Source organism: Hypomesus transpacificus, chromosome 9 (assembly GCF_021917145.1).
Source record: "Hypomesus transpacificus isolate Combined female chromosome 9, fHypTra1, whole genome shotgun sequence".
Classification (NCBI taxonomy): Eukaryota; Metazoa; Chordata; class Actinopteri; order Osmeriformes; family Osmeridae; genus Hypomesus; species Hypomesus transpacificus.
The window spans coordinates 6,517,570-6,542,601 of record NC_061068.1 but is presented as its reverse complement, the minus strand read 5'-3'; the positions used below and the strand labels follow the sequence as shown (position 1 = coordinate 6,542,601).

General features: G+C 44.2%; 1 protein-coding gene across 8 annotated transcripts in view; it reads right to left on the bottom strand.

The window, feature by feature from the left end:
- Positions 1-2,647: 2,647 nt before the first annotated feature.
- The window catches only part of LOC124470709 (band 4.1-like protein 1), a 43,779-nt gene continuing 21,394 nt past the window's right edge, over positions 2,648-25,032 (bottom strand). For 3 of the 8 annotated variants that reach the window (XM_047024714.1, XM_047024715.1, XM_047024716.1), the window contains 24 exons: positions 23,412-23,546; positions 22,919-23,086; positions 20,191-20,295; positions 18,542-18,584; positions 18,080-18,155; positions 17,695-17,913; positions 17,176-17,263; positions 16,923-17,075; positions 16,000-16,097; positions 15,341-15,516; positions 14,988-15,223; positions 13,923-13,967; positions 12,841-12,984; positions 11,451-11,525; positions 9,472-11,085; positions 7,739-7,789; positions 6,767-7,126; positions 6,172-6,300; positions 5,503-5,580; positions 4,719-4,772; positions 4,193-4,288; positions 3,972-4,052; positions 3,709-3,825; positions 2,648-3,574 (listed from right to left, as the gene is read on the bottom strand). In XM_047024714.1, coding sequence (XP_046880670.1) covers positions 3,569-3,574; positions 3,709-3,825; positions 3,972-4,052; positions 4,193-4,288; positions 4,719-4,772; positions 5,503-5,580; positions 6,172-6,300; positions 6,767-7,126; positions 7,739-7,789; positions 9,472-11,085; positions 11,451-11,525; positions 12,841-12,984; positions 13,923-13,967; positions 14,988-15,223; positions 15,341-15,516; positions 16,000-16,097; positions 16,923-17,075; positions 17,176-17,263; positions 17,695-17,913; positions 18,080-18,155; positions 18,542-18,584; positions 20,191-20,295; positions 22,919-23,086; positions 23,412-23,450 — 4,251 coding nt within the window. In that variant the 5' untranslated portion in view covers positions 23,451-23,546 and the 3' untranslated portion in view covers positions 2,648-3,568. The remainder of the gene's footprint in view (positions 3,575-3,708; positions 3,826-3,971; positions 4,053-4,192; positions 4,289-4,718; positions 4,773-5,502; positions 5,581-6,171; positions 6,301-6,766; positions 7,127-7,738; positions 7,790-9,471; positions 11,086-11,450; positions 11,526-12,840; positions 12,985-13,922; positions 13,968-14,987; positions 15,224-15,340; positions 15,517-15,999; positions 16,098-16,922; positions 17,076-17,175; positions 17,264-17,694; positions 17,914-18,079; positions 18,156-18,541; positions 18,585-20,190; positions 20,296-22,918; positions 23,087-23,411; positions 23,547-25,032) is intronic. The other 5 variants (XM_047024717.1, XM_047024719.1, XM_047024718.1 and 2 more) reach the window with 5 other exon arrangements.

The window sequence follows — 25,032 nt, the reverse complement described above, 5'->3', positions numbered from 1 at the left end:
TATACGTTTTTGTACACTCAAGATCATTTATATCAAAAGAGAACCTTTCTAAAGAGCCGAACGACTTGGTTTTTATGTGAAAACTCAAATATTTCATACAGTAAATAATTGTTGCTCAGCATGACTATTTCACCTCCTTTACTGTCCATTTGCAAAGTGACCGAATGGCTTGTCAACATGCAAGAGAAAACAGGTCTGTGTATCAGATCCAATATGTCTACATTCATGTCTGTTATACTGTCAATAGCAGGGGTTTTCCTGTTCCCTCTGAGATTTACTGGTCCTTCCATCCATATACTCCACATGATGCCCCTTATTTGTTTTTGCTGTTGTTGGTTGTTTATATACTGTTAATAAAGTTTATTGATTTATATAAGAAATTGTCTACTTGCTTATACCCAGTAGTTATGGCGTTTTATAACGGTGCAATTTATTGTTGATCCACTTGGTTATGCTAGAGGTCAAGTTTTTCCACTTGCAATGCTTTAAAACACCACTTGATGGCATTGCAAGTACATTTAGTCATTTGGCAGACGCTCTTATCCTGAGCGAATTGTAGTAACTGAAGTACTGAATTGTAGCTCATTTTGCCACATTGTCACAATTTAATTTTTACTAAATGTAATATTGGCTTCTCATCTTTGAAGGTGTAAAATTCACTTATGTCAAGGTTGCAATATAGTCTTAAGTAATAATATAACATTTTAGCATGAGTATTGTGGTGTGAGCACTCTGGTGTCTTTCCAACACAATACAGATCAATCTCAGTCATTTGGAGACAGGTTGAAGTGCACTGACACATTTATTTATGCATGTATGTTTTCCATTTAGACTGAATGCAAATACAGCAAACACACACCACCAAGCACTAGGGGAATTTAGAGAAAAAGGCTGTGGTGGGTTGTAAGGTGGAAGCTATTGGAAGAGTGGTTTCATGTGAAACACTTGAAGTCAAAGTGCCCAATGCTTGACCAGGACTTTTAATTCTGTATCTTCTTCAGGCTTCAAGGGTAAAGGTCACATCAGAAGAAACCAAAGACCTCAGAGCCTTGTGTACAGTCGTACAGTAAGTAGTCCAGTATGTGGCAATTCCTAAAACAGTATTACACCCATTATCAGTATGACAACAATATTGCACTGCTTCACTTTCTAACATGTTTGTTATAAAATGCACCCAGCCAAATCCCACTAATAGTATACTGTAATTTATCCACAAATATAAGAAATGATATAGAAAATGTTTATAAATAATATGCATTCCACCCTTCAACCCACCACATCAGCTATACATAGCAACTTTGTTCCCACTGCTTATAGCAAGTAAACCATCTTGTTCAGAGAGAATAAACCAAAACAGAGATCTCTCTCCAATAACTGCTGCTATCACTGTAAGCTATTGCCTTCACAACAATCCAGTGTAATTTGACCAGATAAAATAGAATAAGATCAAACAAAATAGAGTAAAATATACAAATTCATTGTTAAGGAGACTTAGAAGGGGGGATTCACAGAGATTTAAGTTAACAGCAGGTAAGACGAGTCCAAAGCTTCCACACAGTCACAACAAGAAAAAGTGAGAGTAGACAGGCAGGGTGACAAAGCCATGGACACACTGTGTAGTGGAGCTCCACTCATAACTAACTCCATTAGGTATGATTTGGTAATACTGCATGACAGTTCACAGTTTTCTCCTCTTAGTAGACGAATAATAGATTAGCAAGGTGGCTACAGGAGACAGTTATTGCAAGTCTCACAAGCAGTGGGATATACCGCTTTGATTAAGAGTAGTACAAGACGACTATGAAAGCAACACTGCAAATGTGAATCAGGATCCCTACGAGACCTTTCCATTAGTTAGTTAGATGCATAGTGTTATTAAAAATGTATCTTTCACATCATTGTTTGTGCAATGTCTCAAATTGGCTGATGTACAGAAAGCTAAGGATAATAGACGTGATTAAAGGGTATTAGCAACCCTCTATACAAGTGGCCAGTTAGAGGCTGACACCTCAACAATGGGAACATGGACCAGAAAGAGAATCCCAGTTGTAACAGTTCTACAGTCCAGCTTCTTGTCTTTTCATATAGATGGGCTTGGGGCTTCAACATATCACAATATAAATCCAGGCTTTGTCTGGGACAAAAGAGGATACACTTTTTTAGAAAGGAAAAAAAACACTCTCACATTCACCACTCTTATAAATACAAATGTTAAACTCCTACACCATAACTTAAAAACAACTCAAGTAATAAAAAATTAAAAACATACAATTTATTTTCTTAGATAAAACATGATATGAAACCACTCATTGGCTTTAAAAGTCATAACCATGAATGGACTACATGACCAGCATTTTGTGACAAACAGAATGGAAGATTTACTGCAAGGGTAGTATGGGGTAAGAACAACAGAGGTAATTCCGTTTGTTTCAGGGGGAGACTGTAAACTACTAGGTACACCCTGTAAGCCAAGCCCCTCGTCCGTGCTGATTTAGTCCACTTGTGTTGACTTGTCCTAATGTCCTTCAGTTTCATCAGCATCGGCTGGCATGCACATCACCAGTAATCCACATGGTCTTTCAGGTATGTGTGTCTCAATGTTGTCATCTGGGCCCTTCTATGGACATCAGACACCTTCCATGTTGTATTTCTCATTCCCAACACTATTTTGAATCATGCACGTGATTATGATCATCTAATTCATTTCATAAACAAGCAAACACAGGGCATAAATTTGATCTTCTGTTGTTATTAAAAATGTAAAAAGCTAATAAGAGAGCTGTTGAATATATGTGTCACTTTTGTAACAACAAGCGTTAAAGGCTGGCCATCACCACTGGCCCCATAATGCATCCTACCTGTCCCCTCCCCCCATCCCTCTTATCAACTAAACCCCCTCTTTCATGCTAAATGCATGTTGTCAGCATATAGCATCTCCATGGTAACCATATGTGAGAGCAATATATAAGTGGGGGGGTATTGACTTCCTGTAATATTTATGATCGGGTGTTACAAGTAAATCAATGTTTGCTGGGGGGGTGGAGTCAATTCGCTTTAACTCAAGGTGGGTAACATCGTGGCACGGCCAGTTGTATTGTAACGGATCCAATAAATCTGTACAAATCAAGGGCCAAATAATATTTGAACTACCATGAACCACCATGTCAATCAAAGTAAGACAGACCTCCCACTTGTGAGAATGCAAACAATAGCAATATCTTTGTCATGTACAAGTTTTTGGTGCTATAAACACTGCAGCCTACACCTCAGTTCTCAACACTAGAACAAAGCTGGATAGGAATCCCAGAAGGGGCATGTTCCAGAGGAGGAGGTCTAGGTCTGGGGGGATTGGGGAGGCCATGTTGGGTTGGAGGCAAAATCACAGTCGGTTTTGGCTAAAGGGACGGAAAGAGGAGGTGTGTTGTGTTGTAGCACGGCCTGTGGTGTTGTATACACTGTAGGGCAGGTAGTCCTCTTGCAGTGGTGGCTTACAGTACTGTAGGGTGGGTCAGGCTACTGACGACAAGGCCCAACTCCTGTCCCCAGTCCCAGGAGCCACCAGGAGCAATCAGGACTGAAACAGAAAGCAATATTCCCTTCAGCCTCACTCAGCAAGACAAATGGCCGATCATGGCATATTGTCCATTAAAAGACTTATCCTACAGACTGGTAAAGACTTACAGTACATACAAAATCGGGGGCACCTACCTCAGATTTTCTGTGTTTCTCCTCAGTTGGCGATTCTGTTTCCCTGACAACCACTGCTTTTGTCACCAGCATGTCAGGGTGCTGCTGCTTGGCTTCCTGTATGGCCATGGCAAGGGCCTGGAGAAGTGACGCACACAGCCACACACACACAATGCGTACATGTCATGCATTAATAATAGCTTCTAAGTAGAAACACAACTACCCAAAACTCTAGCATACCTATTGGACAAGTGTACACTATGTTGTGATTTTGGACTGCTCACCTGATGCTGGTCCACATCATCATCTCCGGTGATGATGATCCGTTTCTCAATCCTGGTCTCTGAGTAGCCCCCTTTCACTGTCTGATACAAAACAAACACACTGGGCTGAAGAGACCACATAAAAACACTGATTACAACAAGATGTGCAAGACATGGTCCAGCCAGAGGCTCCCTCCCTCCACCACCACTTAAAGCAGTGCTGGGGACAAAAGAAAGGTTACCTTGGTAACTTGAGTGGTGGTCGCTGAGGTGACATTTTCAGCAGTGACAGTCAGCGGGGACACTAAAGATTCTCTCCCCAGGAGAGTTGCTTTCACCTGCAGCACAGCCAGCAGACACATACTATTAACCCAGCAGCAGCTCCCTAGAATAACTGCTATAACACAGACACACCAAAATGTGCTATCACACAACCAAAACACAGTTTGTGAGTTTGGCTGTTGTGTGACTAGTGTTGGCCACCAAACACACGTTTCACATGCTACTTCAGTTCCGAAGCCAGGGGCTTTGTTTTAAGGTAACCATTATTACCTTGTCAGAGACAATAAATCAACAGCATGTGCAACTCTACTTTGGGCTATAAGTCTGCAATAACAGTATTATTTAACCCCCGCAGACAGATGCAGTGCTGCAACTAGCATAGTATAGTGAAAGGACATATAATGTATGCTGAAATTAAGAAATTGTAATCTACCTATTCTACACACAAAACTTTGCATAGGAATCCATTTAATGTTAACCACTTACAGGGGATCCATTCTCTTTGCTGGCAGCAGCTGTCTCCTTTCTGCTTAACATTGCCTGAGGGGGAGAGAGAGAGAGAGAGAGGGAGAGAGAGAGAGAGAGAGAGAGAGAGAGAGAGAGAGAGAGAGAGAGAGAGAGAGAGAGAGACAGAGAGAGAGAGAGAGAGACAGAGAGAGAGAGAGAGAGAGAGAGAGAGAGAGAGAGAGAGAGAGAGAGAGAGAGAGAGAGAGAGAAGCAGGGGATAGGTCAAACAGAGCTACAAGTCTTATAGAGGGGAACAGTAGATTGGATCATGCAAAGCAGCAATGATTTGATGAGGCATCAGCGCATGTGACCATATCGAGCCAGCAGTTGGTCAATAAGTAGACCAGCAGTGATACATTATTGTAATATAACTGAATGATGCACCAACATTGCATCAACCTAACATAGATCGTTCTAGCCATTTCTGCTGCTGTTGTGATACAGTGACAGTAGCTATGAGTGTAGTGCAAAAACACAAGCAAATGATTTAGATAATGACAATATTTGTAACATAAACTCGGGGTTGCCATTGTTATGGTCAAAGTTGTACAAGGGTTTATGCAAAAAAGACCATGAGATCAAACATTTATTAAATGTTTCACATTAATCCTTTCTCTGATGAAGGCACACATTACATTTGGTGCAGCCTATATAATCATTCAAAACAGCATATGCTATTTTCCAAAAGCTTATTTATGACACATGCAAATCCTGCCGTTACAGTAAAAGCAATGCCCTTCTGCTATTGTCAAGAATCACGTACCACATCACCCTCTAGTGGCTCAGCAACGTCAGTGAAGGAGGCTTTTGTCTCCAAACAGGTGATGTCATCCTCCATTTGCTGCAGACACACACACACATACACACACATATACTGTGGCTTATGGTATTCCACATGACAAGCACATCCACAAAACTGCTCTCACCTACAGGGACTTGAGTGAGGTGTTCGCACTTCAAAGGCATCCTCTCAAGACTACTGCCACAGCTCATCCTCATCAACAGATGAATGGCATGAGGAAGAGGCAGTAATTACATTTTAATCAGGCACCTGTGGGGCAGCCTCAGTTCCATGCTCTGACTCTGGAGATGAATGGAACTCCTGCTTACTTTCATCATTCTCATTAATTTCCTGTCAATACTTTAATCGCCTCATAACTATACAGTTAGTCCTGATAATGCTTCAAGTCCAAAGATTATGGGACTAAATCCAATCACAAGCAATAGAACAGCATAGAGTAATCCGCACATTCTACTTTTGCAAAATGGCGATGTCTATGTTGTTTACAAAAAATATGGATCATTTGTCCTCTGCCGTACAAGCTATTCACATATGATCTTCCCACTTCAGACCATTTTTGTAATTGCTAGGGCCAGTGGTATGAGTGTAACAGGGTCAGTGTGAGGAGGCAGATTGGGGGTGCAGACCTACCTGACGAGAGCCATCCATGCTGTGGTTGGTGGGCTCAGAGCCATTAGTGTGTGTCTCAGTCCTGGAGTCAGCCTTCCTCATCATGTGGGCAACATTCACAGCACTAGCGTCTTTCCTGGCCACGGGGGGCTGTCACGGAAAACATATATGATAACGTTAAAGACATTATAATAATATCTTCTTATTAGCATTATTATTTTGCGGAGCACAGCCACAGTCCAATCACTACTGTGTGATTAAGACTGTCAAAAGAATTGTTAAAATCCAGAAAAGCATGATGATAATGGTTGAGTGAATGCTATGAGAATAAACTTTTAAAAAGTGTATGTCAATAACAGAAACCATAAAACAAATGAATTTAATAAATAACATAGGAAGACAGTTTAACAAAAGAGATAAAAAAGCAAGTAACAAAATAAACTTTCCAAAGAATTTCACAATGAAACAATGAAAAAGGATAAAAAGTCCAAACTGAAAGTGGTCCAACTGAGGAAGTGGTGGTTTGGAGCATGAGTCGAGATGACAGTCTGTCACAGGGCACGTGGTGTTTCTGAAAGATGGCGGTGGGGTGGAAGCGATGGGTGTGTCCTTCTACCTCATGATGCACACGCTCCTCTGGGGGCCTCTGCTCTACAGGGAACTTGTCATGGGAGCCCATGAGACGGGCCGAGTAGAACTTGGAGGTTTCTTCAAAGTCCTCCCGGCCCACCTCCGGCTGGTGTTCCTTGGCTCCTAGCTCTGACATACCCTCGGAGAACTGCCCCACCTCTGAGTGGAGGTCCATGATCACAGTGAAGTCCACCTCCGCCTCCAGGCTGGACGTGGAGCTGACCGTCATGCTGGAGCATTTGCGCTCGATGCCCAGGTGGGTCTCCTTCATGCAGACGCTAGTGTCACGCTCCTGGTCCTCCTCGGAAACAGAGCCCGGCCGAGGCCTCCTCTCCCAGGGTTCCCTCTGGGTGAGACAGATGACAAAGAGGAGCGCCACGCCTGTGTCACATAGCGGCAGCCTGATTGCTACTCCGGAGGTGACCATGCGAGGGGCTAATTGGATGACATTCCCCTGGTTGGGGGGGACTCAACAACTTACTGTCGTTTGTTATGAAGCACTTGGACTAGAGTAATACAGTATATCACAATCGCAGCAAGGTTAGCTTTTCTACACATGCATTTTGTCACCCGTACTGGAACAACATGGGTGTGGAGAGATGAACAATATTGAGAGGACAGCAGGCAATGTCCTCAGATGAAAGTCCAGGGTTTTTCCGATGTATTCAAAGAGGCTAACTCATCCACTCAATGGTTGTACCGTTTTACATTTCTACATCCAACTTTCATGTCACGAGCACTCCATCTATGAATAATTCTACCTGAATACAGTGCTCATGGAAATGAAGAGAGCAGTGGAGAAGTGAATACGGTCTGACGTCACTCAGCGGCAGCATGCATTCCTCATGGATGATGGTAGGAGAGGATGAGGGAGTGAAAGCGGGTTCATCCGCACATGGAGAGCAAGGGGAAGAATGAAAAAAGACCACTTAGGGCAGGTTTATATAAAGGTAGTGACCTTGATATCAGCTAGCTGCTCTTCGTAAATGGCAGTGGTGGAGAGAGGCTCCTGTGAAGGTAGAGCAGAGGGAGAGGGAGAGCCACCAGTGGTTAGCTGCTGTGACCACCAGAGGAGAGAACAGAGGCAGGCAAGGCTTCCTGCCACCACACTGAACTACTGAAGGAGCTGTGCTCAGAAATACATGAGGTTCTCGTACGACAGTTCACCCCCTTACCAATTCATGAGGTCAGACAACTTACATCAACACTATACATGAAATTACTATCTACAGACGACCCATTGGAATTGGTGTTGTTTCATACCATATGTATAATGAATGCATTTCAAGTATAGTTTTGTATGGTCTAGTATTTGCAGCATAGCAACATCACTCATTGGCTAATGACAGACTTAGTGGGTGATGCTAAACCACACAGATAATTTAGAGAGTTGAGAATTTTGAGTTGAGCATGCCAATCACCACATTATTGTGTTTGATTGCCGTGCATTCAATGTGCTTTCAAAGCCAGCCCGGGAATGAAAAAGAGGAGAATTTAAATTTCATGACATGTTTGGAAGCCCTCTCAGTTTGTCTCTTTCAGTAAACAATGTTTTCCCTACTATGCATTTAACTTTCTGGCAAGGCAGCTCATACAATCATCTCACATCTCTCTCCATGCCAATGTGTCCAGGACCTTTATTTAAATGAATGTGTGGAAATGGTGTAAGCTATTGGCCTAATATCTTATTCCTTTCATCCAACTGCCAAATAGGCTCACACTACTAATGACACCAACTGTGAAATGGAAATGGCGACAGTGTGCTAGTGCTGGGCAAGAGGAGCTTTGGTGCAGCTGCACTATGACTGTTCACTGCCTGGCTCAGTTATATAATGCTATGCACTTTATAAGACAGCATGAGGCATTATATACTTGAGATCCTTGTAAAGCTTTTATTTGATGGATCATGATCACCCTCTAAGGTGCTACATGAAATGTTTGATGAATAATCAAATAGTTGAAAGATGTCATTGGAATTACTTAGTATGTTTGGGATATTGTTTTCTGGTATGATGCTTCAACATAACGTGAAATTTAGCAGTATGTGTGCCATATAGCGCCTTTTAGGTGCATAATATTCTGTTCTCACTTTTCTTCCTCTCATTCAGTGGTAAACAATGTATAAAACCATCTCAGAAGATCAATTATTTCTTCTGCATTTCAGCTTGGAAACAGCATGTAGATAAAACCTCAAAGCTATGACAAGATGCAAGAGCCCTTGTTTCCTTGCAACCCTCTTACAAAGCTAAGACTTTATCCAGTGAGTTGAAAGGAAATTTGGGTCGAGAGGGGGGATTGATCTAAAAGCCAGTATGAGATTTTTCTAAATGTTTGTCATTTTTGTGTTCATTTTTTTGCAACAGGTGTGCAGAGAGGGAAGGGTCAGGGTGGAGGCAGGGAGACGGGACTACATGGGAAGCCAAAAGGGTTAGAATCCAAACTCAAAAGACATGAATACACCAATGGCTTTGTTACTGCATCAGCCAATGAGACGGTATCAAAATAAGTTGTGTAATAAGTAGCACTCCACCCCCTTCTTCATATACAGGCACGTATAAGTTACATGTATGTATATTATTTCAAGTCACTGAAAACAAAAACAAAAAAAGAAAATGGGTGTGCGAGTCTGTCTGAAGCTCATGCGATGCTTTTGCTTCCAATGACTGAAAAGCAGATGCCAAGCAGAGTTACCGAGTGTCTCTTCTTGGCACCGTCCTGGCCAGGCTCCCTGCTGGCATTGCGGCTGTTCCGGAGTATGAGTCCAGACTCCCTGGCCTTCTGTGTTTTCACTGGTGGGGCAGGAGGAGCCGTTTTCGAAAGCGCTGAAGCCTTTGAGCTGAGAAGATGACTCTCTGTGGGTCCCCTCGCTGGCTGGTACGCATCCTCCCAAGCAGCTCTACTTTGCGACTGAACCAACTCTTCCGTTTTATCCTCCACTTTACCTGCCACATCAGCGAGGCCCCATTCCTCTGGGTGCTGCTGCATGTCTCTCTGAATGGAGGTTAGAGAGTGGACCTGTTGTCCTGGATAAGCGCTAGTGGCAATGGAGCTGGAAGACGGCAGGGTAAACGCAGGATGAAACGTGGGAATGTCCGTCCACTCGGATCCCTCTGGAGAACCAACTGACCAACGATACTCTCGTCTCAAAATCCTCTCCTTAAAACTCTCACATTCTGTCTCTCTGTCTTTCTCATCCTTGCAGGCGACACTCTTTGATCTCTCAGGCTTGAGAGGAACAATCCTGGTTATTTCTGACTGACTGCTGCCCGACAGTCTCTGAAAGGACCTTCTCTGACCCTTGTCTGAAGCAAGACCTTCAATATCCTCTCCCCCAGAGCTGCTGGCCTTTCTCTCATGTGTCCTGACCTGTCTCAGCTGTGACACTGTGGAGTCTCTACTGTCAGCCATGCATTTCTGTCTGACCTGGGACTCATCTTTAAACTGTGCAGGCAAACTGTCAGGCTCAGCCTTTCCCGGGCCATTCACTGGTCCTAGTCCTTGGTCTGCTGACTGGCTTTCAGTAAATGGACTCTTTGGGTCCATTCTTGTGTCAGGATTTATTATCTCATGAGGAGAAGTTTCCCTGTCCTCGCCTACCGATACGGTGCTATGGTCTAGCTGGTAGTCATCAAACACAGGGCCAGCCTTCTGCTTCGTCTCGCTTGATCTTTGGTCATCTTGAAGAGGGCCAAGTTCTCTTTGTTCTGATCCTGCTGTTCGCCTCTCAGGATGAAAGACTGGTCCCTCTAGCTCTGAAGACCTCTCCTCCCCGTCAGATGCCTCGTCCTCTTCATTGGAGCCATCCCCCTCTTTCTCATAGATGAATTCTGTGGACATTCCCAGGTTTAAACTCTGAGGTCTCCGCTTTTTTCTGTTTCTGTGGGGCTCCTGCTCCTTTCCCCTGTGTGGGTCTGGAACCATGTCATTCTTTGGAGAGGGATCGGAAGCCGGGGGTGTTTTACGTCGAGAATCCCTTTCAGGAGATTCAGGGGTGTCTGCTAATGCCACCACAAAACGACTGCTGTTACTCAACCTTTGTTCAGGATGTTCACAGGCTTCCTTAGATATGGACGAGGTAAAGTCATCTATACAGGTTCTCGTTTCTTTCCCATCATCTCCTGTAACCTCAATATGTATCATCTTGGCTTTATCTCTTTCTTTCTCTGGTTTTTTCTTTCTCTCCCAGGAGGAGTCAGCCATTAATGGAGGAGGTGAGGTGCGAGTTTTGTTCTTTTCCTTCTCTGCTTTCCAGTCAGGGTCCTGATAAGTGTCTTGTTTCTCAATCAATACCCACTCCTCAGAGCCCTACATGTTGGTATAGATTAAACACAGTTAGAGTTGCCAACTGTAACATTGCTTCAGAGCTACAATCATGTTTTACAAACAAAGAAATACAGTTGCACACATCGAATGTATGTACTTATCTTTGTGAAATATATTGGGTACCTTCAGCAATGTAAAGGTTTTTAAGGTATTATTCTGCAATCACAGATTTCTACAGTACAGTACAGTACATAAAACTAAGTAATGACATGAATGTGTTATACAAAGTAGCTTTAGAAAGGGATAATAGAGGCATTTGAATGTACAGAATGCAATAATACCACATCATACATATAAAATCTATTGTAATTTATAGTATTTTGTGAGGTAGAAGAGTGAAGTGCAACCTCTGGGGAAGTGACCACAGTCTTCTGGGTGAAGCCCTCAACAGATATACTGTTTACAGGGTCCAGTCCTCCCTCCTGGGGGGCCGGTGGCAGAGTTAACCCCACCAGGAGAGGGCAGAGGAGAGAGTGCAGAACAAATATTAGAGCCCTAACCCTGTTACCCATGTACTATACTATGTTAACTAGGAAAAGAGGCAGCTCATTTGTGTTGCCTTTCCAAAGTACGCTTGGTGTTTACATGCAATAGTTTAAAGGAAATGCAAGTCAAGAAGAGAAAAGAGTTGGGAGAGTCTACCAATCCTCATTACCTGGATTGTGTGGTTGCCAACTACATAACCAAATAAGGGGCCATTTGCAATGCAAATAACATTTGCAACAACATCAAAGCGTTGATTTCCTGAATATCTTTGGTAAGTATTACCCTCAAGGATTCTGAGACAAACTTTGTCAGCATTCAGTCCAAAGGATTACATTTTTTCCTCAGATTCAGGACCAAAATATATTGTGCTTTTTGTCCTGAAGGGTGTCTGACACCCCACAGCTATGATCAGATTGTTTTCAGACAGCAGATGAGAAACTGTCAGTAGAAGACATAGATAGCTCTTGTCACGGAAGTCCTTTTTGAGAGCGCAATCTAGGTACAGTATTGTGAACAATCACAAAGAGAGAGATAAAAGATGCAGGAGACAGGGTGCTTTGACACAAAAAGAGCATCTCACTACCAGACAATCAAGGTGACAGCACAATAACAGCACATATGATTGTTCTGAGTACCTCACATTCCATAAAACGAATCAAAAATCTACTGCTGTCTGCTATTCATGTTGCATTAAAGTTATTTTCTTATAGTATTTGGAAACTTGATATATCACTGCAGTTATACTGTTAGTATACTTAAGTATACAGCCAGGCACTTCTTTACAACAACAAGTTCCATGTTCTCGTACGTTCTTTATTATGAAGCCTTCTCTTCAGAAAAAAGATGCATCATTCAACTCTCTGACAGTTCTTACAGTAAAGGCACACACAAATTCTAACCCCAACATCTATTGTTCTAGATTCAATTTTTGTTTTAATATAATAGATCTTCAAGTTTGAATAACTTGATACTGAAAAAGTCATGCCTCTTTTACAAAGAATGGACCAAAGCGTGTTCTGCTGCCTTGATCTCCAGGCACTCTCAGCAACAGTGATAAGTAAGCCTATTTGGTGCTAAGAAATCTGAGCATAAATAACTAACAAAATATTAATGACAGGCAGTGTTGCATTATCAGCCTCAAGTCACATAGAGAGTAGGACTACTAGTAAAAAAGTAGAGGCTATGGATCTGTCCAAAGGACCACCCATGGTCCTCCCACCCCTGGTCGCCCCACCCTCACCCCCCACTCACAGCCTTCTTCTCTGGGGTGCCGCCTGGGGAGGACCCTGACAGACGCTTCTCACGGTTCATCAACTTGGGCTCCCTCAGCGCTCTCTTCAGCTCGTTGATGCTGGCCTGGTGCTTCAGCAACATATCCTCAGGCTTATCCAAAAACTACAGAGACACAAAATGGATATAGGCAGAAAGAGAGAAAAAGAGGGTAGCCGGAACAGAAGTCTATTAGAAATACATTGATATATAAATTACAACCACAGTAATCAAATTGACACATTAAATTCAATTTAATTACAATTTGCGTGCTTTAGTGACCGAAACATGATTTTAAATGATGCATCACACACTGCCAACGAAGTTCCACAGAAACACCAGAAAGTGACAAAGATAATGCCTTGGTTTCACTAATGTCGCTTAATGATGAGGTTTCACTAATGTCGCCTAATGATGAGGTTTCACCACATGGATCAAGTACTTCAGCAGCAGTGATTGCATTATTTTTGCAATAGTCAATCTAGGAATAAAAATGGCTCGGACCTTATAAAAAAACGGTGAAATGTGAAATTAAAGTGACAGCATACATTGTTCATTGAGATGACACAAATAAAAACAACTCAGTTTTGCCATGCAGCTTTGTATATATTCTCTAAAGGCAATAATGCATTTAATCAAATGAGGCCTGAACAGTGGTAAAAAATACAAAAGGAACACGTGGATTCCAAAAATAAGTGTAGTAAAACATCAAGTTCAGACATTTATTTAAATGACAAATGTATTTTCAATAAGGACTAAGAAGTGTATTTTTCTCTCATGAAAAACTCAATGACATAGAGTTACTTTACTTTGATATTATGTAACACACTGTATTGTATAACAGATTCTGTTGCAATGAAATGCAATATTAGATACTGTATCACCGTGTTTATAGCTCCTTATGTAACTCTGAGTGTTATAACTGGACACTGGATAGGAGCAGAATCACTTCCTGCCTGGCTTGATGTCTGGGGCTTCCTAATTCTCAGCAGGGCCGTAGAGAGACACAAACAGAGAAGCTGGCCACTAAGCATAGTGATTGAACACAGTGAGCTAGGCTGTACCTCCTGTTTGTGCCGAGGGGTGGTCTCCTGGTCCAACTGAGGGGGCTTAGTTAGGGCATGGCACAGGTGACAGCATGGGGACAGGGGGGTGTGTTGGAGGGGGGGGGGGGGATGTAGAGACAGAGAGGGAGGCCGGAGCCGTTAAGTCAGGGAGGAAGGCAAGCAGGCAGGAAGGCACAAACAATGGACGGATGGACATACAAACTCATAGATAGACAAACAGACAAACCCATAGACAGACAGACAAGTCCACAGACTGACATGAAGACAGACCTACATAAATAAAGATGGCCAAACAGGCTTCCAAGGAACTACAACTTTCATTGTTTTAACCGCATTTCCATCACATTTTGCAACTTGATACCATACTATGGGTGAAACACAACAACATGGTTCCAAGGACCATATAGTACCATACTACACATGTCCTCCTGTTTGCTACCTCTACTATTACATATGCAACTACTGAGGGTGACACAAATCCAGTCTGGAATGACAGACCTACAGACAGACAGACAGGCAGGTAGACAGACAGACAGGCAGACAGAACAGAGTGTACCAGGCAAACCAAATACCTCCTGTTTACTCTCAAGATGTGACTCAGCATCCTCCTTTAGCCAGCAAGGGTTAAAGAGAGAGAGCCCGTTAGTGACAGGCAGGGGGAGCCAGAATGAGCTGCAGAGGTGGGAGGATCACCACCATGACAGAGAAGTGGAAAACATTCACCACAGCAGTTAGCAGGAACAGCGAGTGTGCACTGGTAAGCATAAGCTGCTAAGTACTACAGTTAGTGTGACAAATCATCGAGTCCCCACTGCAATAAATGACTGAAGAAAATGTGACTGATGTACATGCCTGACCAAGCTTTCATTGAACACTTAAGGGTCAGTACCGTTTTGGACACTGTGTTGGGCTCTGTCATTATTCCGACTGTAGGGATACACATTCATCACTACAGTATACACGTAAATTGTGGATCTGGAGAACGGATGGCAGAAGTCAGACCAGGCTCAAAGCCAACATGCAAACAGTGATGATTTAGTTCCATCATCTACACAACTGTACCTTAATTTCCCTCTTTCTGCTGGGAGTGGTCACCTCTTCCTGGTCCTCCACGTCTTCCTCCTTCTGATCCAGGTCGTGCTCATCGTCCTGGTCCTGGTCCTGGTCCAGACTGGGTTCCAGCTCAGTGTCCTGCTCATCCCCCGAGGGGCTGTGTACGTGGGGGTGACCACTGACACTGCGCTGAAACAGCTCGTCTTGGTTCCCACACATTGCCGAGACCGGTCGGGAGAACTCTGCTGAGGACATGGAGGATGGTTGAAAAACCAGAGCAGGGTCAGGGTTAGAACACCACAGGCACGGTTCACAGACGTCGACAGAGGTGAGAGAGAACGGGTTCAGAACACGGTGCTTACCTCCGTCCAAGCTGCGAGATAGCAAGTACCTCTTGCTGGCCGAGCGTTCAAAGTGAGGGGCAGGCCGGTCTATGAGGGCGCTGGCCTGCCGGGTCTGGGCCTGGGTCCTCCCACTGTAACGGAACTTAGAGCCCATCACCAGGAACCCCTTGGGGGGAGGCTCCGGGGACACCAGCCTGAGGGTCACACAGAGCAAGCCCAAAGACTTACACCTTGAAAATGAAAGGTATATATACATCCACAATACCATGTCAACATGTTTCCCACAGTTATGTTGGGGTGAATCCCTTCCAAAGCCCCAAGGCAAACCACGCAATGAAGCAGAGAAGAGAAACAAGTTAATACACGAGGGCTAAGAGACAAAACTGTGAAGACGAAAAACAGCCTGAGTCATGGTGTAGATGTGAACATAGATGAGGCAAATGCCTTGGGTGTGAGAGCGCTGTGATCAAAGCTGTGGTGGAATCACACCGAAGCTCTTTCTGCAAGATATGCTGCAGTTCTGATGCCCAGCGATGCCTAAGCACAGCGAGGTGTGGAGAGAAGTTTGATCAAATCCAAGGGTGCACAGGACCATGACCTAGTAGGCCATCTTGCACAGGTGCTTCATAAACAGGTGTGACCCCACCCCTCTCCTGGGAAAGCAGATGAAAGCTTACCTGAAGAAGGTGTGGTGCTCAATGCAGACTTTCCACAGTCTCTTGGCTGCTCGGTGGTTGGGGAGCTTGAAACCAATGGTGCTCTCAAACTGTTCATACTGGGTTTAAAGTGGGAGGTGAGAAAAGGAGAAGAGAGAGATGTTAGGAGGAAGAAGTGGCAGGTGTGTATGTGTGTTCTCCTAGTGAATGGTTGAAGACAGTCTCGTACAGATGCCCTTAATGAACAGAAACACAACCAGCAGGACACTGACACGATGTGTTCTGCATGATACTGTCAGCAGTGTGACAATGGGACAGAAGCGTAGGTCCCTATGCTCGTCAATGTAAAGGAATCATGATAAGGAATGACACTTTGTCAAGCATGCTGACCGACTATCTGACATGCCGAGTTAGGGATCAACGGCATTGGGAATCAGCCTGAGGGTGGCATTCATGGCTCTATATTTATACTCCCAACCCCTCATTCTGGTTAGTTCTGCAGCTGCATTGAGCAAATAAAGGCTCTCTTTATCCGTCTCTTTCAGAGGCTCACAGTGGGCCTTGACTGGGGCCTGGCCAGACAGCCTGTCAAACTGGCACTCAGCATGGTGGATAAGTTGCTGTGCAGCAGCACTAACCCAGACAGACTGCATCCACTTCCACCCTGAGGGAGGAACTCATGAGATTTTCCAAATACAGTGTCTGGTCCATCGGATTGACTGATCGTCACTTATCTCACATTCTAGGCTGCACCGCTACATTCCAACCATGAAAGAAATGGCGGCAAGGCTGGGAAAACGTTGGGGTTCATTCTATTACTCCTCTCTGAGTTTAACTGTGTTATTGTCTTGCGTTCATTTGAAAATGATTATAAACGGACCAAAAAATGAAAAGAATTTAGAGAAAACTTTTTCATCAGGACATGAATAAGGGCATTCCAGTACCTCTCCAGGGCGGATCTTGATGTAGAAGTTGCTCCTCTTGTAGGATATCTTGAGGATCTTGGGCCAGGCGAAGCGATTGATCCTCAGACGGTCCCTGTAGATCAGCAGTCCATTGGCACAAACCCCCAGCATGATATCTATCCCTTCTGAATCCTAGAGAACACAGGACGTAAAGAGACCACATCAGCATGATAAGGGAATACGTTTGTAGGGGACAAAAATGAACATAATTAAAATCTGTTCTAGAGTTGACCTTGGCATGATGGAGGTCTACTCCATACATCGACAGCTTCTTTGCATTCTCCAGGAAGTTAATTTCTGCTTCAGCTGGAGTCATACCCCTGAAACAAAGTACAAAGAATAACCACCAAAACCACCACACATGTTTCAACAGTGCACAACCACATAGAATGTGCTAAATAGTTTTTAGTAATAAGCCTGGTATTCTTTCCATGTTACCACTTCCACCCACCACAACACTAAATCTCAATGGAATCATGCCAACCGCCAGTGCCAGTCTAAAGCAGGGAGTGGACCCTGAGACCGGGGAAGTGGCGACATATTGGCGAGGCACTGTGTGGAGACAGAAATGACAGATGCTGGGGAAATGTGGTGTAATTTATCAACATATGTGTGGCGGGCCATTTGACACTATGTGAGTAACAGCTTACCAGCAGGATCCAATGGCTCCACGGGAGAAGCAGAGACACAGCGTTGTACAGTATATATGGCGAAACGAGACACTGAACGGAAACACGTGGAGTGTACGTACTTGTAGGTGCGGTGCAGCTCCATCACTCTCTCCTCCAGCTCGCGAGTCTGGTTGGGGGCAAAGCGGAAGTCGTTGACGTAGTCGGTGCCATGGTCATCGTGGTCGTAGTCTCCCAGCTCGGCCTGGACGGCATAGGAGCCCAGGAGGGCGTGGGTGACGAAGGAGCAGGGCAGGCGACCTGATAGCATGTCATCCCTTAGTTGCAGACACAGGTAATACCTGCCAGGGGACAAACAAGAAGGAGGACGTTAGACAGAACTGGCCAAGTCTGTAGGCAAGCTCCAACAGGAAGGACAAGCCATCGAAGTCTGTGGAATTTCCAATCCTTTAAGGGGGGTTTACTACTGCTTTCAAAATGCACGTTTGTGCCCATCCCATTCCTTACCTGGTAATGTCCTCTGTAAGCTGGGAGGGGTCTGGGGGGTAGAATTTGACAGCAAAGACAAAGTTCCAGGGAGCAGCTGAGGACAGATATGAACCCAATGGGATGAGGAGCTGCTGCTTAAGAATGAAGACACGTACGGTGAACTACATACAGTATTCATGTGTCTCAATAGGAGCCTAAACAAGCCCACATAATAATACATTTCAGATACATTCAAACAAAACTATGAATATTTTAGGTATTTTGTATTTTATACATTTTGTATTTGGTTTACATTTTACATTCTTCGTGTTTCTTCGTCTTGCCTGCTGCAACACCACAATTTCCCATTGGGAATCAATAAAGTACTCACCACTAACTGCTAACTATATATTTCTATGCTGTATAGAATTCACGTAAATGACTATGTGACATTTGAGAGCAGCTGGCGTGCACGTGCTGCGTGACTGAGCAGATACTCACTGCGCATCTGCTTCTTGATCTCCTTGGATGGATCCAGCCAGTTCTGAAACACAGGAAGAAGGAGTCACAAGGGGGCTGCAGAAAAAAAGGCAACTGCACATTCTGTTGCCACACTCTGGTCCACTCCCTGGCTATAATTGCAGACGAGGTTGTTGATGAAAGCCTCCCCATATGTTTAAATGAAAGGAAGTACGCCTTCCCCCACTGTGCTATTCTACAGAGGGAGTGGAGCATTTATTCCAACATCTGTTTGCCTATTGTGATACTAAATTGCCACTGGGCCACTTATTTCGTCAGCTCTTTTCAAGCCACATCAGTGTAATGATGTAAATCACCACACGAGGCGCTGTTTCTGGAACAAAATATACCCCCACACACAATCTCACACGACTAATTCAGCGCCAACCAGCTCCTCCTTGCAAACTCAAGACGGGTGATTTACGCAGGAGTGTGTCTACTGCATGGTAAATGCTGCCATGCTATGCAGAATGTTGCAGAAAGCTGATAGTAAGCTTTCCACGGCTGAATGGCACTTGCCAACTGCTTATTAGTGCTGAGAGTATTTTTGGCAGACAGTATCACATCTGCCAGCGGGAGGTCAGAAGCGTGAAAGTTTCAAACTGCACAGCAGACAGCAACACTGTGGCCATCCTTCACAAACTGTGATGGGTCCTGCCAAGTTGTTATACACATTTCAGAAAGAAACACAAACACACACAAACACACACACATGGACACACACATACACGATGGGTGAGTCCCTATTGTTCTTAATTAGTTTGTTCGACACCTTTAAGGGTCTCCAAGCTTTTATTATCATTCTGAATTTATCTGACTTCTGCCCGGGCCAAAGAGCACTCAATTACTAAAGCGTTTTGTGTTCTTTGTCTCCTCTCTATAGAGCTCCGGTAGGATTCCCGTTGTTCACTGTTCACTGCTCAGCTCAGGAGTGCTGCAGTCATAGTTCACAAAGCAATCATACACACATTAGATGTTCTCACCGAATGGTGGGAGGATTATAACCTCACAGAGCAGCAAATAGGAGGGTCTGAAAGCACATTTCACATCTTGTTTGGCTTTAAGTCAGCGAGGACCCCTGACCCAAAGCTCCAGCTGCCCTGAGATAACTCTGTTCTCTATAAGAGATAAGCATTCAGTTTGTATCCAATTTACCTCTTTGTCCCCCTAGAGCCGAGGCTCTGTTTTGTTCAACTACTTCCATTGCTCGATACAAGTCCCAACATGCCATTATCTAAGTCTGGACACACACAAGTGGTATATACTGTAGTGACTGGAGACAGTCCTTATGTTGGGTGTGCGGTGGGTGGATTTCTCCTCCTGTTCAGCATGTTACCAGATACCTGCCCCAGGGGAAGGCGAAACAGGGTGAACCCACTCTGCCCACAACACAGGATGTCCTTAAACAGCCTGACAGTTAGGACTATTGAGAGGATTCTTAGAGCCAAACCATAACCTGTGACACAAAAGCCATAATTACAATGACTGTATAATTAGCTTACCCTGCCTGGAAAATGTCTACTTTTTTCTTTTGTTTGTTTTTTTTCCACATTTGATAGATGAAACGCTGCACGTTCTTCTGAACACAGTATTTCACATGACAGCAAGTCCGAGATGATATAGCCACTGACCTTTTGACTGTCCGCATCACTGAATGTCAGGCCATAGTAGTCTTTCTCAAGCAGGTTGAGATGTTCAAACACCATGTCCATCAGCACCTGTCCTTTGGTGTGCTTCTGCAAAGACAAAAATAGTGGGAGGTTTTCGTCCAGTACACCTTATTTAGCTGTAATGAGTGTTGACAGTTCAACCATACTGTATATGTTAGCATTGGCCAACAGCAAGACAGCTTCTGGTTTTGTTAACACAATGTAATACTTGAGCTCCTGAGTGCTGTATTATATTCATGGTGCTTAAAATAGTTGACAAAAAGGATCTCAGAATAAAGCTGTCAACATGGCAAGCAAGCACTAGAACAAAAGCAACACATTCAAATCAGATAAACAGATGCTGCTGCTGAACATCACTGTGGTATTTGTCTCCTTTTTTTTCTAGGACAGTGAGAGGTAATTTCCTGTCCCAATAAGCCAACCATTAGTCTACCCAAAAGACCAGTTGATATAGCACATCTTAGAACTACACAAACACACATAAACACACACATTTGAGTGCACTTTTCCCTGGGCGGTTTTACCAGAGCACTCTGTGTGGCTCTGTGGGTTGTGAGCATCTGGGCGACTTGAACGCCTGCCTTCCCCAGAGACACATTTTGGCAGTGACAGTTAAACAGAGCAAGCCGTTGCCAGGGAAACAACATGCAGTTTGCTTCTTTCCCTATCTCACTCCTTAAAATCTCAAGGCCGGGGCGTAAAGATGAGTCCTATTAAGTCTGCTTTTGCCTCAGTGTGTGTGATGGAATTGTGGGTAACGCATGAAAAGCTCTGAAGAGTATTGACTATGTTACCCACTACAGGTCCCCACAGCAATGTTGTTGGTGGTGGATGTACAGGTGAGGGTGGCAGTATGTTATTGGAGAGCTGGTAGAAATACGTGGGCACATCAGTCAGACAGAGAAGTCTTTCTCCATGGACACACCCTTGATTCAAAGCAATTAATTTAACTCCACTCTCCAAGCCCAAGCAAATCCCCGTCATTGTTCTCCAGAACAAAACCAAATTGCACAGTCATTTCCCGTACTTCCTAGCTCATCACCAAAAAGATACCGCACACCCCAGCACAGTCTGGCTTCTCCATGTGTGGGCTGGTGGTGCAATGCCCCAGTGGACAGAGAGGCTACCAGGGGTGTGCAGGGGGGCCCGGTGCCCAGGGACGCCAAGCAGCCGTGACGAGATGGGCTAATTAACCCCTAAATGTTGCAGCTCTTCTCGTGAAAGTTGTCACAAAGTGGTGCCTGTCTTCGCTCAGAGCTATTATTATTAACCCCTGAAGCGTGTAGGAGGGTTGATAGGGCAGGCCTGACATTCCAACTCAGCAATGAAGCACAGGAAGGAGCATGCCTTTCTAGGAATGAGGTGAGAGACTTCTGATAATGCTGTACAGCAGCTGACTATGTAAACAGGGCGTGTAGAGAGGGATTCAATTGTACATCTAGAAGCAGACTGCTATATTAAGAGATTCAAGGAGGGGTACAAGTCAAAGGCCTGGATCCTCATATAGTGAACGTGTGTTTTCCATTGATCTTTCAAAGACTCCCCACACAAGGTGACGCCTTCATCACACTCACACACAATCACACTCCCGTCTGTTTGTAAGGGGTTACACCCATTACCATAAGTAAGGGGCTGCTGTCATTAACACCCCACCAATAACACTATCCTGGTTTCTCCTTCGTTGCACCTGGACAGCAACATTTAATGACTATGGATTTCCCATCATTCTTTCCCAGGTTGTTATGCAAGGGTGGATTTCATCTGACCAGGTCATTTCTACTCTGCCATGTTTGTATCAAGGAGAGGGATGTGGGGGAGGAGTTGCAGAGAGAGGGCACATGCCATACGGCTCCCTATCCACTAACAGCCTGATGCCATATGCCCCTGCCAAAACACACGCATGATGGTTCAACGCAGAGACATGCCATGCCGATTGAACAGCTTCTCTTTGCCCAAAAATTCATTTTAATTTCACTGACAAGCTGATGGGAAGAACTCTAACATAACTCTTGCAATGGGACGATATTCTCTCAATGTCACGCCAAGGGGGTAGGAGAGCAGGAGAGGGCCAGCACTGTTCGACGGTGATACTGTGGTTGCCACTATTGGCTAGTTACATGCTCCACTGGTCCAGCAGAAACACATATTTGCTGAACATATGACCAATCACTTCTCCTATCACAACACACTTTCACTGTCAACATATTGGATGTCTTCATACAAATGCTCCCAAACAGCATGTAAAAAAAGAATGCACCAACTGTAATGTGCCGCATAGTCAATTGAAACAATGGGAATAATTGTGGAGGATGACGAATCCTTGTACTGCACATGTGCTAACATGATCCACTACTCCTCTACAGGCCTGTTATGAGGGTGTGTTCACTCGAATGTGCAACCTTGATTCGGCCTTGCCCAAGCTCCCTGCCTGAATCTCTCCCTCTGACATCCTCTGTGTGACGGCCTTATCTGTTCTCTGCAGCTAACACAACACGACCACCTCGTCGTGAAACTAGTTGCATCTGCTGCAAGGCGAACGACAACAAAGAAAATATATTTGTAGGAATGTCATATTGGGCAGTGATTAATATAATTTCTTGTTAAATTCAAAGCAGAACAGGTCCATGTAATCCTGTTATTGAAAAACATGGTATTATATCGGAGATCATAGTGATCCTCAGATGCTTACCTCGATTGCTGCCTCATATTCGGTGGTATCAAGAAGGGTGACCTTGAAAGGGGCAGTCTTTGGCCGCTTGGAGGACTTCTGTGGTGATTTGGGCATCTTGCTGGGGGTGGTCTTCTCTGACAGATCATCTGTGTCCCTGTAGTCATCTAGAGGTTTGGAGTCTTGATCCTAAGGGCAAAGGATCAAACAATCACAGCTCAAACTTCAGCAAACCATATTATCTTGTACACATTACAAAATGTTTGTATATGTGTCAAATGGAGGGTGATAGCATGAAGTGCATAAATGTTTTTCAGTGTTCAGCATGACAAAAGGTTGCAGAAATATTACGGAAGATAATGGGTGCATCCCAATATCCATACTACAATCATATTTAGTATGCTAGTGAAATATTTAATATGTCCCAATACATACTAAGTCAATGCAAATGATTACTTTTTGCAGTGTGCAAGCCAGCATGCTATTCTGGTTATTCTGAAGATATGTCTCTTACATGTTTGGCCATCTTGCCATCCGAGGCAGAGTCCTGCATGACAGCTACTGCCCCCCTCAGGTGGGAGGACACTTCTACAGCCTTCTGTACCAGACTCAGGGCCTAGCTCTGCAGCCAAAGCAAATCAGCTCAAACCTGAGAGGGAAAAAGAAAAACACAGAACTTGTAAAACCTTACTTACTGGCATGGTAGTGGTATAAGTTGTGCTGTTTGCACAGTTGCAATTGTGCAAAAAAAACAAAAGACGCAGTTGTGGAAGAATGTTCTGTCCATCTTCACTAGAACAGTGTGAATACCAGTTTAGGTTCTGGGCTGATTGGAGTGAGAGCTTATCAAACACCTTGACATAAATATGACCAGTTCACACACATGGGTACAAGTAAAGTCTCATTGAAGTCTCGCATGAAGGTCAGAGGATGGTGTTCATCATGAACTGATAAAAACAAAGATAACATACAGCCAATTGACGTTTGGTATAGGCAGAGACAGAGACACTCAATACAATATGTGAATGAATGAATAGCTTAGAATCCATGACCAGACAATAAGGCACTAGCTGATCAACTGATTGTGATTAACAGAAGTACATCTCATTTCTTCAACACAGTCAGTGAATGATCCTTATACAGTTACTCAACTTCCATGCCACCAAATAAGGAAAACAAATCGTCAGAAAACACATTCTGGGGTCAACTTGTCAACTTGTTTTAGTGACCACTCAGCATTACTGAAAGCACCTTTTCATCAAAGACATCCATGTCGATAAAGAAAATCCCTCGACAAGTCTTTAATTTCGACAATCTCTGTCGCTAAGACTATAATCACAGAAAATGCAAGTTAATTAATTTTACCCTAGGCAAGATAGTGGGTCTGAAAATGATGAATATGCATATATAGAGATGGAGTACCAGTATTTGCCTATTTATTACTCAAAATGAGTCATATTAGTATTAGTACAGTCTGCATTCAGTAGGGCTACAGCTGGTGGTGTGAACAAAACAGCTACGGTGTGGGAGGATGTGTAAACCCATCCATGACGGGGAGGGGCTCTAAGGCTAGTTTAGAGACCGTCAGGCTAGGTCATCTTACAGTTGTTTGGTCATCCATTGACATGCCACTGTTGTTCTCCGTACAAGGGGAAATGACTGGAAATGGACTCTCAGATGGCATTACCCTCAACGCAGTCAGATCCGGTCAGCCCTCCATAGAAGACACCAGAGCAGAGCATCAGATGCAATGTCTTGGGAGCTTGTAATCCAATCCTCCGTCTGACCCTGAAGCGCCTTCTGCCCTCGCGACACAAATCATATCACCCTCATACAGGGAGAGAGAGGAGGGGTGCTCCTCTGGGGGTCTGGGTCTCTGCGAGGGGAGGGGGGAGGGGGGCTCAGCCACCCTGAGAGGGTCTGACACCTAGTGTGCGACTGTGCATGAAGAGAGCCCTACATCCTCCTCAGTGCCGTCACATACTCGGCTGTCTCATTACTTAAAATCACACAGAATTAACCAAATGAATTTCTCTCCTCTGGGACAAAAAGAGCGGGGGGGAGCAGTGTGTCAGCTGCTGTGGGCCTCGTCTTCCCCGGCTGTCGGTTCCAGCTGAGCTCTGGGCTGTATGGTG